The 14506-nt window shown below is 38.1% G+C and overlaps 1 protein-coding gene across 6 annotated transcripts in view; it reads right to left on the minus strand.

Moving 5' to 3' along the window:
* INPP4B (inositol polyphosphate-4-phosphatase type II B) overlaps nt 1–14506 on the minus strand; it is an 802990-nt gene that overhangs the window by 44905 nt on the left and 743579 nt on the right. For 5 of the 6 annotated variants that reach the window (XM_078069263.1, XM_078069261.1, XM_078069262.1 and 2 more), the window contains 2 exons: nt 6471–6583; nt 2412–2566 (listed from right to left, as the gene is read on the minus strand). In XM_078069263.1, coding sequence (XP_077925389.1) covers nt 2412–2566; nt 6471–6583 — 268 coding nt within the window. The remainder of the gene's footprint in view (nt 1–2411; nt 2567–6470; nt 6584–14506) is intronic. The other variant, XM_078069264.1, reaches the window with a different exon arrangement.

A 14506-nucleotide genomic window follows, 5' to 3' on the forward strand; every position in this document is an offset into this window, starting at 1 on the left:
TAAGAATTGGCAGTAGACTTTATTTTAATATACGGTATTAGAGTCAAAACTTGTCATAATATATTCACAAAGATTACAGGGATCATAGTGATTAGATTTTACTGTACCTGAGATCAGAATGTTAACATCATGATTCTCGATATTTATTTTTTATTTACTTAACAAATATTACACAGTAATCACTGTGTAATCACTTTACACATATCAATTCATTTAATCCTCAAGACACTCCTCCGAAGAGCTACTATTATTATCACATCTGTTTTACAGATAAAGGAAACTGAGGAATCAAGAGGTTGACTAACTTGCCTAAGGCGCTAGGTAGGAGGCAGTAAGACATTAAACTCGCTCATGGCTGGGGCACCTGGGTGGCTCAGTCGGTTAAGCATCTGCCTTTGGCTCAGGTCATGATCCCAGAGTCCTGGGATCCAGCCCTGCATCAGGCTCCCGGCTCAGCGGGGAGTCTGCTTCTCCCTCTCTCTGCACCCCATTGTTCTCTCTCTCTCTCTCTCAAATAAATAAATAAAAGCTTTAAAAAAAAACAAAACAAAAAACCCTTGCCAATGGCTAGTAAGTGGCATATAGGCTGCATTAAAACTCAGGTCAGCTGGCTCCCAAACCCCATGCTCTCACTTACTGTATATTGCCAGAACTCATAAACCAATAGGCTTGTACTGTAATACAGAATACCCAAAGAAGAAAATTATGGCAGTTATTAAAGGAAAGGACATATATTATTTCCCTTAAACATATGCACACACACACGTGCGTGCCCTCACAGACTCACACAGCTCTCGTGCATTCACAAAACCAAATGATAAATTTGACAGATTTGAAATTTATAAAAAAATATGTATATAAATATAAATATATATAGATCCCCCAGAGAAGTGGTGGTATAGAAGTTAAGATCTTCAGTGTTTTTAGATTAAAATTATTAGACCTTACATTTTTTAACAATCCAAAAATGAACCCTATACATGTTATGTCGTGAGCAAGTACGTTACATATATAATGTCGATTCTATACAAACTTTATGCGATACCACACTATCTAGCTTTGTATTTTAACATGTATATGATACACCTTTTATTTACCAATTTGAAAGAATCATCTTTCTAATTTAAGGGTCCTCTTTTATCTCTGCCTTAAATAAACAACAATTGCATCTTCCAGATAATTCGTGTTTGTTGAATCATTGTAGTCCTCTGGTGTGTATCTGGCCTATAATATCATGTGTTTCTCTTCTCCCCACCTAGTACCTTTGCTCTAACCATAGTGATATTTGTATTCTTTTTCTGCACTTTAGAAGATTTCAGCTTCAGTTTCTGAATTCTTCCCATTAGTGCTGAGAGATTATTTTTAAAAGAAGTTTTTTTTATAACAACCAAGTGCATTTTATATGGCTGAGATGTTCATGTCAGGCCATGAAGACATCCTCATACATTTATCAAGAAATCATAATAGAACTCCACTGAACAATGAAAATGCCAAGAGACATGACATGGGGAAACAGAGAGGGCTCCAGAAATCTCTCATGTAGCAGGGAAAGCATGCAGGCACAGGGCATGCGCAGGCAAATGTCCACAGCCCCACTGAGAGACGGCAGCCGTTAAAAAAAAAGGAGGGGGGTAGCTAATGATATGCCAGATAAGAAGCTGTCCTCTCTAGAGCATCACAGGACATTCCTTTCTGGAAATACAAGAGTCTGTCCCATGCTATCTGGTGTGCTTCTGAGCCGGTCTTTGCAGCAAAAAGACAATTACGTTTAACTTTTTAATTAACATGTGTCCTTCCTGACAGACACTGTGAATGAGACACTTTTTCCTCCCCATTATGGCTTAGACTTTAGATTTAATTACTGTGGAAATGAATCAAGAAACATGACTTCAGGCATAGCATTCTAAATGTCGGCAGAGGAACAATATTAATTCTCTATTCTAAAGTATCTGTGTCATCCCACCTTTATGATGAGTGATGTGAAAATAATTTTAGGAAGGAGGTGACCGACCCGGAGACCCTACAAAACATTGGGAGGATCACCTATCAGTTGCGGTCGGGAGAGATTTTCTTTGGATAACGACAGAGTTTTATTTTGCACATTTTCATAATTACTAATATATAAAGAAATTGTTCTTCAAGTTATATATGAAAGGACCAGAGCCCTTTAAAACTTAGATCTAAATGAGTTCATAAGCTATTATCAAAATCCAGCCACGTTCTCTTTTATTGCCTCAAATGAGTAGGGGGAATGCTTAATATTATTTTATCTTTCATGCCATGAGCTATGAGCCATGGAAATGCAATGAAGTCACTATTTAGTCTGCCAGTAAAATATATATTTGGAAAACAAAAGCCCCCAAACTTTAAAATGGCCTTAAAAGAAAGAAAGTTGCAGACATGCAGGCTACCTTCTCATACAATCCAGGGCTCGGATAAAGAAGTCCTTGTGTAGCTGGTGCTCGTCTCTCAGGATAGAGCACTGTTCCAGAGTCACCGACATCGACGTCCTGTCCTTGGCACTTTTGCAACAGGTGAAACGAATGCCATTGAGTTTGCGACAAATCTGCAACACAGACACACAAACAGCTCGTTGCCCATCTGTAGATGACTCTAAAGTGTCGGACTCATCTATAAACACTTTTTATCTAAACACGCCAAATTTATGTGAATTTATGATAGTCAATTGGTTCAACCTGCCCTAGCGAATGAAATACATTATCTTTTCATTTCAAAAGCCAGGGGAACAGATTGAATTTATTTAGTTCTTTGTATGTGACGTGTGAGGTGTGGGGCTGTTGAAGCCATATGAGATGGTCACTGCCCTGAAAGGGGGCCTGAGCCGTAGTGGATGACAGTAATAATCATTACTTAGGAGCAACACCTTAATTGTGAAGGGAAAATGAAACTAGATTTCCTGGATCAGACACTTGGTTTGAATGCTAAATAGCTAACATCTTCTTACTTTACATTTAAGAAACCTTTGCGAGTTTTGGCTTTAGGTTATGGGATTTCAAACATCTACGTGGTGCCATGAAGCAGATAAGTGAACCACTAGCCACTCATCAATGCAACTGGTAAAAATAAGGACACCAAAGAGTTGCTGTTAAGTGCATATCTACTGTACCAGGTATAATGCTAATAAATTTCATATAGATTTGCTCTTTCAATTATTTTTTAAAATAATTTATTGTACTTATTTATTTATTGAGAGAGAGAGAGCGCACGCATACACACATGATGGGGGGAGAGGCAAAGGGACGGGGAGAGAGAGAGTCCCAAGCAGATTCTGAGCTAAGCGCAGAGCCTGACACGGGGCTTGATCCCACAACCCTGAGATCATGACCTGAGCCGAAATCAAGAGTTGGATGCTCAAACGACTGACTCCCCCAGGTGCCCCTAGATTTGCTCTTTCAATAACTGCACATGAATCCTGGAGGAAGATGTAATCATTCTTATTTTACAGATGACGAAATTGAGGCTTAGCTAGACTAAGTAACTTGGGCACAACTGAACAGAGCCAGGATGCTAATGTAGGTTTGCCTAATGCCAAGGACCAAGCCTTTAGCTTCCCTTCTATTCTGTTTCTTTTTGCAAATTCTTTCTTTTTGTTATCCCAATGTAATTCAAGAGAAAAATCTCTGAGCCACAATAATCTCTTGTCTCATTGCCTTATTGTTAGCAGGTGAATAATTCCATTCCTTTCTTCCTTTCTCTTCCCTGTCCCATGGCAGGGCTCTGATATGAGAGACCAACACTACATTAGTATCAACAATGTTAATCAACATGCACTTAAAATAAATCTAATGTGATATAATACAGTCTTGCTTTATTACCTGCCATCAAGGAGGCCTTAACAGTTAATCTGCTTTGAAGAAAAGATATACTAACACAGTTTATCAAGGGTTTTTACCATGTTTTAATTGTGATTCTGATACTTACACTAGGATTTACAAGTCCTTATTAGACCTTTAGTACTTTCTCACTACTTCCAATGTAAGTGACTAGAGAAATATGATAGCAAGATTTCACCATAAAATATTTTTTTCATCTGGAAAACTCTAATCTTTTCAAATAAAGAGTATTTCAACATTTTTAATATAAAACAACAAAGACTTGGCTATTCATATTCATAATAATGAAATATAGATCTCAATGGCCACTTATGAGATAATGATTTTTTTTTAAAGATTTTATTTATTTATTTGACAGAGAGAGGGAGAGAGCACAAGCAGGGGGAGTGGCAGAGGGAGAGGGAGAAGCAGGCTCCCTTCTGAGCAGGGAGTCTGATGCAGGACTGGATCCCAGGACCCTGGGATCATGACCTGAGCTGAAGGCAGACGCTCAACCGACTGAGCCACCCAGGCGCCCCTAGATAATGATTTTTAAAAAGAATGAATATTCTTTAAAATGTGTTGTCTCTAGTATATACAGCCATCCTACTAAGGATATTTAATGTTCTACATTTAACATAAAGAGGAGGCAGAGGCAATTCAGAGTGAGCAGGTTGGGTCTTGGTTTCCTTATTTCTACAGCTCCTCTGAACCATATGAATTTAATTTAATACACTTGATTGGCATGTGGTCTCTTTAAATTCTCATTTTTTATTTTCTAAAATTTGAACAAGACAAAACCAAATAGTGTTATATTTTTTCAATGAGAATGTAAAATATTAACACAGTAATATATAATTAATAGATTTTTAAAAGAGAGGAGAATGAAATAGAGACAAATAAAAGCTTTTTGGAAAATATCAAAAGGAATTTCTATATTTCTTGATTTTAAAAGTATTATCCAAGTCTTTGATTTACAAAAAGGATATTGAAACTGAGGTATCAGCTACAGAAATGCTGTAATAATAATGTCAGTGTTCCTACATAATGCTAAATTTGCACATTATGGGTGCCATGTATTTATCAAGGCAGTCAATCATCCATTCAACAGTTGAGCTGCAAGAAAGCCATATTTGGTCAGTGTTTAAGTTTCAAAAAAGAATTTTCAGGAATGAATGAGATTTATGGGAAAACCTTTTTATACATTCAAATGGTAAAACTACATAAACTAAGAGAAAATATACATTTGTGTTTGCACATGTACATCTTTCATTTATCAATCGACACACAAATTCATGTTATGTATATAGTGACATATGTATATGTTCCTAAGTTGTCAGAAAGCCTTGGTAAATGATCAAATTACCTTCCTGTTATCCCATTATTAGTAAAAATAGCAAAAATAGCTCATGACCTACCTTTGTGAAATTTTTGTGAGAATTAACAACCACAGCAGTCTTTGAAGACATAAAAAGCAGCCACCACTGGTGGAAAAACTATTAAAAACAACCCTCCTGTAATGCAGTATGGTGCTAAATGGGACCAGTGTAAATGAGCTGCCTGAAAGCAATGTTTCATATTGTTACCTTTGATGTTCTTCCCTGGGGCTCCAAGAGGGCATGAAGGGAAGCTAAAGCAGCTTTCCTCCGCCTTGCTCTTGGTAAATTATTTTATATAGACTTGTGGTAAATTATCCATTCCTTTTTCCCAGAAGAGAGTAAGTAATATTGGATTATAATTGAACACTGGCAATAGGGACAAGGCTTTGTTTTAAATGCTCTTGATACAGAATGAATAGAGTTATTTTAGGAGATCGGTTACCGAACTCCAAATTACAAAGGCAACACTGTATAGGAACTACAAATATGGCATTCATCATAAAGATCTCCAATGTGGGCCTTTTCTGATGAAAAGATTCTTGCATTAGGAAAGGATCTTTGGGTCTGAGCGCTTAACAAAATTCATAAGTTCATGTGAGCTATGCCTGAATGGTTGCCAGACAAGAGTTTCAAAAATACAGGCATTATTCTCTCCCTCACTCTGGTAGAAACCTGGGGCAGGAAATAAGGCAGAACTTCTGCCCTGAGGGTGTCATTGAATGAGAAAGAACCATAGAAAATATAGCTCATTACCCCAAGAGCAATCCATCAGTAATAAATTCTATGCTAATATCTAAATTAACAAACGCATTTAAAAGCTCATTAATTGAACAAGATGTCCAGGAGCCTTACTGAGGCCATGAGTCAAAGATCTGATAACCACATTCTGTTGCCACCATATGTCTCTAGAGTGGCACTTCAAAATCCTGATTGATATGGGCGACTGACATCACAAACATGGACTATCAAGAAAATCACAGACACTTCATTTTAGCCTCAAAGTGTCAAACAACATCCAGGATATACAAGAAAAGCCAATAGGTAAAAATCTTTCTTGTTGAGTGCATCTTCTTCCATCTTGTGTTCTAGTGTATTGATAGAATTACCGACAGCATTGAAAATGCCTAATCCCCTGGATAATGGAGAATGACATCTGGTAACCCAAAGTGCAGAGATTGGACCCTACACAGCAAATACTCTATGATGTTTGCTGGTCATCATGGTGACAAGGACAAAGATCTGGCTGGAGAGTGCTTACCGTTGCAGCCAACCACATGATTTCTACATTCTTTCTTTTTTTGGCTTGGATATTTTGATGGAGATTTTCTAGTAATCCTTTTAAATCATTTTGTTCTTGAAAATGTGAAATGTCTGGGGAAAAAAAGGAGAAAGAAAGGGGGATCGTGTTAGTATTAAGCTGCCCATGGAGATTTGCTCAATTTATGTACAAATTTTCCATAACAACAAATAACATTTGGAGCAGAGAGTATCTGAAGATAATCATATTTATTAATCTGAGGATAATCATAAATATTAATCTCTCCAGCTTTATTCTTTACTTAGAAATATGCCTCAGCCTCCTCCTTTACGTATTCTGTGCTATTGTGGTAATGTCAGTTTTCATATACTATTATTTTACTAACAAGGGAAACATTTTTGATGATGACGGCAGCCTCCCTTCAACCAAAGCATGACACAGATGAGACATGAGATATAATTTTACATCTAAATATAACCACTTTCTGCTACTAAGTAGCTAGTCTGAATCAAGAGGATACTTTAAACTGAACACCTCAGGGGTGGAAGAAATCTGAAGGTTCAAATAAAACACAGGAAGTCAGTTTCTACAGCAAGATACCTTCACCTTAGCACTACAGACATTTTGGCTTGGATTACATTTCGTTGCGGGGAATGGACCTATATTCTGCATTGCAGGATGTTAAGCGGCATCAGTGACCTCTACCATTTAGAAACCAGTAGTACCCTTCCTGTCAATCAAAAATGTCTCCAGACATTGCCAGATGTTCCTCGAGGGCAAAATCTATCCTGGTTGAGAACAACTGCTACTGAGGAGGACAGGTACAGCATGGAAAGAGGGAAAACATGAGAGGTGACAGTTAATTATATGAGATAATTAGATAGGGAGCCAGAAATGACTGATGCTCAGATCTCTACCTACTAATAACTAAAGCACAGGTAATAAATGGCACACATTTTATATTAAAACCTAAGGCAATGCACATCATGACATAAATGTCCCTGACACTTGGTGCGATGGGGTCAAGATCAGAATATAGAGATGGAAACAAAAAGTCTTTCTAAGAGAGTTGTCGGATTAATGCTGTACAGTATGAAAATGTGCTCTAACGTTGAATCTACAACCCGAAGGATGAAGACTTCCTAAGAGTTTTAATTGAGTTTGAAAACAGGAGAAAATCCATAAAAATAACATGGACTGTATGTAAGCTCTCCAGTAACAGTGAAGCAAAACTGATAGATTCCTGAATCAGATCTCTCTCTCTCTCACAAACACACACACACATGCATACACACACACACATACACACACACACACAATACAAATAAGCTGTAATCATAGTGTGACTTTGTACTTTCCAAAACTGTACCAGATGTTACATTTTATTAAAATAATAAATCTGAGTAGTTCTTGATCTTAGCTCCAGAGAGTGAGGAAGTATCCTAATGACCTATACTAGCAATCTGTATCTGCCAAAGAGTGAAAGTGGTTGGTAAAATAAAAATACCCACTGAAAACAGTTATGTATCATCTTGAATTTCATGACCACAGAATAGGGGAAGGTCAGGTACAATTGAGATGCATCCTTATGTTAGGGTGATGAGATTAAAAATATTCATATAAAATATATGCATGATTCCACTGTATTAGTTTCTAAATGGAAAAACCATCAAAAGTCAAACCCTTACGATATAACTATAGATGATTCTCTTAAGACAGACAAGGTTTGACTAAAAACATCACATTGCTTGATAGGAGACTCTCTGATATACAGAAATTTTAACAGGACACAGCCCAAAGATAAAGGGAAGAAGGCATAAGGGAATGCCTTGAAGACAGTTACAAAACCAGCTCAAGACTCTATAGCCGACCAAAGAAAGTAAGGACAATAATGCCACTTTCTAATTCATACTCACGGAATAAAAGAAACAAGAAGTCAGGTCTACCATCATTGCCTTTAATGAACTAAAATTTAAGCAGCCATATAAAATTATGTACAGGTATATCATTAACAGGGAAAGTGTCCTTGACATCGTTGAAAGGAAGAACTGGTCAGATCAATGAATGAATTTATTTGTATAACACTGCATGTGTGTGCACGTGTGTGTGTGCATGTGTGCATGTGGGTGCTTATGTCTCTCTAAACATGCACGTAGGCAGATAGAGACATCGGTCATTGTTAGGCTGTAGGATTTAGAGTGATTTTTCAACTGCCTTTTCATGTCATTTGAGACATTTAAAATAAATGTGTGCTGTTTTTAAAGAATAAACTTATTTTGAGAGAAAGGGAGAACACAGTATATGCATAAGAAAAGGAAAGAACCCAAATTCTTAGGATACAAAGAGCTGACCTCAAAGTCTTCACAGTTCAGTAGGGGGAGATAGATTTTTAAACCATCATTAACTGTAGTGAAGTGTACTGTGGGCTATGGCATTAAGTCAGTAAAAAATAATAATAGAGACCCAAGGGAAGGAGTAAGCAGTTCCATAAAGAAGAGTTGGGTAGGGAAGGGTCTCTAGCAACGATAATGCTTCGTGGCTACAGAGAGCATCTGAGGCCCAGGAAAACTGTCAGCAAATGTGTGGAGACATGAAGCAGTACTGTCAAAGCAGGGAGCTCATAGTTCGTTATGTCCTTGTGGGGCCTGGTCCCAGAGGCAGGAATTATGAAGGGCCTTTTCTGCTATGCTGGGAATTCTGGGCTTCATCCTAAAAAAAAAAAAAATGGAAGCAACTAGGGAATTTTAATAGGGACATAACCATATCTGAGATGTCCCTGAGGTCCTTTCTTTCTCTTTTTTTTAAAAAAGATTTTATTTATTTATTTGTCAGAGAGAGACACAGCGAGAGAGGGAACACAAGCAGGGGGAGTGGGAGAGGGAGAAGCAGGCTTCCCGCCGAGCAGGGAGCCTGATGTGGGGCTCGACCCCAGGACCCCGAGATCATGACCTGAGCCGAAGGCAGACGCTTAACTGACTGAGCCACCCAGGTGCCCCCCTGAGGTCCTTTCTGAAGTCACCTGGTATAAATGGCTTTCGAATGTTTTTGAAAGGAATACAGAATACAAATTTTACCTGCAGCATTATGCACACACGCAAAAACACACACACAGTTCTGTAGTAAGAATTTTATGAAATAATACCTTAATCACATACACTGTTCCCTGAATATATTCCGTTCTATTCCATGTGATGATGATGATGATGATTTTTATTATTATTGTCCTAACCCTCAAAATTGATCTAACAACCTGGAGTCAGCATAAAAAATGTGCAAATTACTGACTTAGGGCAACCCCATGTCTAAGATGCTTCGGTGACTTTCCCAAGGTTCATAGTCAGAGGAAATTAAAAAAAAAAATCCAGTCTCCAAATTCCTATACCAGCAATTTCCCCCAAATCTGTGTTAGCTGGTGGTACTAAAAGGCAGTTCCAGTATTAACACAATGAACCGGCTTCTTCAGAATTCTGAGAATCCAGAATAAAGTACAATGATTTTTCAAAATAATTTAGTTTCATTATTGACATGAAGGTTTTTTAATCAGTCATTTAAAACAGACTATAAGGATCTGAAAATAAATGGTCATCCTTTGCCTATTTCTACCCCATAAAGATAGCACTTTAGGATAGACAGGCATGATGTCCCATAGAAATTTCACCCCTTCTTCCCAGGGCACGCTTTATAGAAGGAAGTTATTTTGATGTTCTTAAAATTTTCAGGCCACTATTTCTATTTCTGTAATGATAAAACTTGCTTTATTCACAGCACATCTCTACCAATTCAATACTTTGGTTGCCGCCAGTTTTTTTTTTTTTTTTTTTCAATCTGACAAAAATCCTAGAGGTTACAGAAATTCAGGTCTGGTTCTGGCAGGAAGTATCATTAGTAATGACTGGTTTGTGGATTAGTGAGTGAGATTTCAAGATTTAATGACAGATCTTGATAAATCAACTGAAAATCCTGGTAAACAGGGAATATGGATTGGTTTATAAACTTAGAATGAATCTCTTCAAATGTAAATATAGCCAATAAGTCTTGCTTTGTCTACTCATTCCTGCATTACTCTAGCACAGAATTTAGACAGGGTAACTGAATCTCCATACCTATGTCAATAAGAGTATTCTTTTTTTCAAATGGGGTTCAAGAAAGTAATCAGGTGAAAGGTACAAGAATGTTCATTGCATTTATTGTTTATAATATTAAACAACAGCAAAAAACCCATCTAAGTGTTCATAAAGAGAATGGATAAACTGTTATATAATCATGAAATATAATATTATATCATGGAGAGAATCAATAAGCTTGCTAATTATATATGTATATATTGGCATGAATATAGAGAATGTTGAGCAAAACAGTAAAAATTATAGGACTCATGCAAAATAACAGTAATAATATAAAGTTAAATATGCAAAACTACCATATTTTTTATGGATAATACATGTGGGGTAAAAATGTGTATGATAATGTAAAACACCAAATTCAGGATATTGATTTTCTCAGAGAAGGGAAAGTGAGGGATTGGAACTGGAAGGGGTGCAAAGGGGGCTTTCCTTCTATCTGCATTTTTTCTTACAAAATTTCTGAGGCCAAGTGATGGGTTCCCTAGTGTGTATTATCTTACGATCTGTTCTTTTTTTTCTTTGTGTGAAACTTTCATAATTTTTTTTTTAGAGAAAGCACGGAGCCAAGATTCCCGGAAAGTGACTTCCAATGCCAACTCTGTCCCTGCTTTGACATGTGGTCTTAGGTGAGTTGCTTAACCCTCGGTCCCTATTTTGTCAACTGAAAAATGAAAACAATAACCCTGCCATGCTTCATCGACTTGAAGTGGAAAACAATTAATAAAAGTCTTGGCAGAAGTGCCTACACTGTTAAATTCTGTGTCAACTCTGAAAAACAGAGGAAGACATTCGTAGCTCTTAGGAAAGCATTCACGGTCTCAGATAGGATGCCAACTTTCTCAGGCAAAACTCAGAATTTATCCAAAGTAAGGTGCATACAGGTGCACACAAAGATCAGAATTACAAACTATCACAAACCCTGTGACTGGTCTCTTACCACTCCCCAATGGCACAGAATAGCCAAATTCAGAGTCACTTTTTATACCAGTTTTCTCCTTGTTCTGTCAAATGGGGTTTCTTTAAGATGACATTGACTGGAATCAAAGGTGGGGTGCTGACAAGTGAATAGGAATAGGACTGTAAACTCTTAGCCGATTGATCTGTGATGCTAATGAGGCCAAGGCAATAGCTTCATCACCTCATGGTCATACGACTTTATGTTGCCTGAGAGGGTTCCAAGATGAAATTGCAATGAAAGCGGAATTCCCAGCACCTTTCCACCCATTTCCCACTTCCTGGCAGGCACAAAATTTACTTGGGATCAATCATATCCTCATTCTGAAGCCAACTGATGTAATCCTATCCCCTCTGAAGTCAGGACTAAGTTCAGGGATGGGCATCGAAAACTAAGCCACTCAGAACTTGACTGTGACCTCAGCAATTATTTCAGGGGTATGCAAGTGACCTGTCCTGCCCCTGCTGAGTGAAACTCAGGACTCAAATGTTGAAGAGGGAAGAAAAGTCCTCTTTATCTTTGGTTGAGCAGGCAGTTGAGCATGCCTGCCATCCTTTAGTCAAGAGACGGCCCGATGTAGGATAAAGTCAACATTAAGAGTGGCTGAGTGATGAAGTAGGGCTGGAAAGTGTCTTTTCAATACTGCTAAGCCAATGAAACAACTTTCCCTTGAAGGGCTGCCTGCCTTACCATTGGAATTTTCAGTTTTGTTAATAAAGTCTCTTGTTCAAGCCAGTTTGAGTCAGGGTTTCTGTCGCTTGCAATAAAAAACATGCTAAGGTGAAACACATGGTTATATGGGCATTTTTTTAAAAGATTTATTTATTTTTATTTGAGAGAGAGAGAGCACGAGCAGGGGGCAGGAGCAGACTCCCCCGAGTGGGAAGCCTGATGCGGGACTCAATCCCAGGACCCTGGGATCACTGACCTGAGCCAAAGGCAGATGCTTAACCGACGGAGCCACCCAGGCGCCTCTATATAAGCATTTTTAACATTGGCCAGCCTTATTGCAAATGTGTATTGTTGCTTTAGAAGTGAGAAAAAGACAAATAAGTAAGAATGTCTCTGGAAAGCAGCACATCAATCACTTCTACAGTGAGGCTCCACATTTTTTGACACTCCCTCTATTGAGAGGTGGAGTCTATATACTTTCCCCTGGAAAGTGGGTGGGCTTGTGACTGTCTTGACTAACAGAGTATGGCAGAAGTGATGCTACATCACTTTCGAGGTCAGGTCATAAATGACTATGCAGCTATTGTCTGATTCTCTTGGAACCTGGCTGTCTGTATTCCCTTTTTTGAGATGTTCCCTGTAAGAACCCAGGCACTTTGCTGGGAGAAGCCCAAACACATGGAGGCTCCTGTTTAGGTACTGCACTCAATGGTTTCAGCCAAGTCCAGCCCTGGAGTCAGCATGGTCCAGGTGTCAGCATGTGAGTGCAGAAGCTTGCAGAGGACTCCAGTTCCTAGCCATAAGTGACCCCCTCCCCCTCCCCACCAATCTTCTTTCCAGTGGAGGTCCCAGATATCATGGAGTGGATATAAACCATCCCTACATGTTCTATCTGAACACCTAACCCACAGAATCTGTGAGCACAAATAAGATGATTCTGATTTTTATATCAGTAAATTTGGGATAATTTGTTACCTAGTAATAATCAGAATGAAAAAAAAGAAACAAGTTAGAAGGGCCTGTACCTCTAAGTATGAAAAATGAACATAGAAAGAACAATACTTTCAGTCCACCTTGGTTAATGCTATATTCTGCGATATCAAATCTTATCTATAATTAATTCTGAAATAATTATAGTTAAATGTACTAGCAAGCAAACAGATGCAATTAGGTGAAAGCCATTGAGATGTCTTAAAATTGGAAATTATGTGCTTTTAGATGCTGTAAAATCTTGAAAAATATAGAAAAAAGCCCCAGTGAAACTGGCTTTATTTAAATTGTATTTCCAACTTAACAATTGACGAAAAAGGCAATATAAGAAATCAAATATCAAACTCCCCACCTGAACAAAGCTGAATATTTTTGACCTACACACTTTCATTGTTTTTTTTTTTAATGAATTTCAAGGTTGCATCACCCATAGCAAATGAAAAGACAAACTTTAAAAGTAATTGTTAAAATAAAAGCAACGTGTTAAAAATTCTTTAGGAATTTCCTTACTCACTATTTTACATTGAAGGCCATGGAATCTGTTGTGCAGGGAGGAGAGTAGAATTGTAACATATTAATATTTTTTTCCTATTTTCCTTTTTTTAAAGAAAACAGTCATGATTGATTTCTGAATCTCCACAGTTTCAAGTCATATCAAAGGGTTGGGGGATGGTTTGTAGGTAGATGACTCTCAATAACTTACTTTCCTCAGATACCTGAGATAGTTTTATGCACAGATAGTAGAAAATTTGAGCATAAAAAGCAGCTTGACACAGATTCCCCAGCTCAAACTTTTTTTTTTTTTTTTTTGAGAGAGAGAGAGAGAGCATGAGCAGGGGAGGGGTAAAGAGAGAATCTTAAGCAGACTCCAAGCTCAGCCCAGAGCCTGATGTGGGGCTCGATCTCATGACCCTGAGATCATGACCTGAGCTGAAATCAAGAGTCAGAAGCTTAACTGGCTGAACTACCCTGGAGCCCCTCAACCCGCCCCACCCCCAACCCAGCTCAGTCTTCTTGTGAGCCCAGTTGTACTGCTTGGAATACTCATGCCTGTGTTTAAGTAAGTGGCCTAGATCCTTAGCACTGAAGGAAGGTGAATGGCGGCCTTTTCTTTTTCCCAAGGTAACTTCCAAGTCCCTGTATTTTACTCTGACAAGAACAATAGCAAGAAAAGTCCTGTTGAGACCACACATTACACACAAAAAGTCTGAAAACCAAAGCATGAATGGATTTCTCAAAGCTTAGGACAGAAAGGGAAGCAGCTTTTGAGGTAATTCCAGTATCCCAGCTCCCTG

Source organism: Halichoerus grypus, chromosome 3 (assembly GCF_964656455.1).
Source record: "Halichoerus grypus chromosome 3, mHalGry1.hap1.1, whole genome shotgun sequence".
Taxonomy (NCBI): Eukaryota; Metazoa; Chordata; class Mammalia; order Carnivora; family Phocidae; genus Halichoerus; species Halichoerus grypus.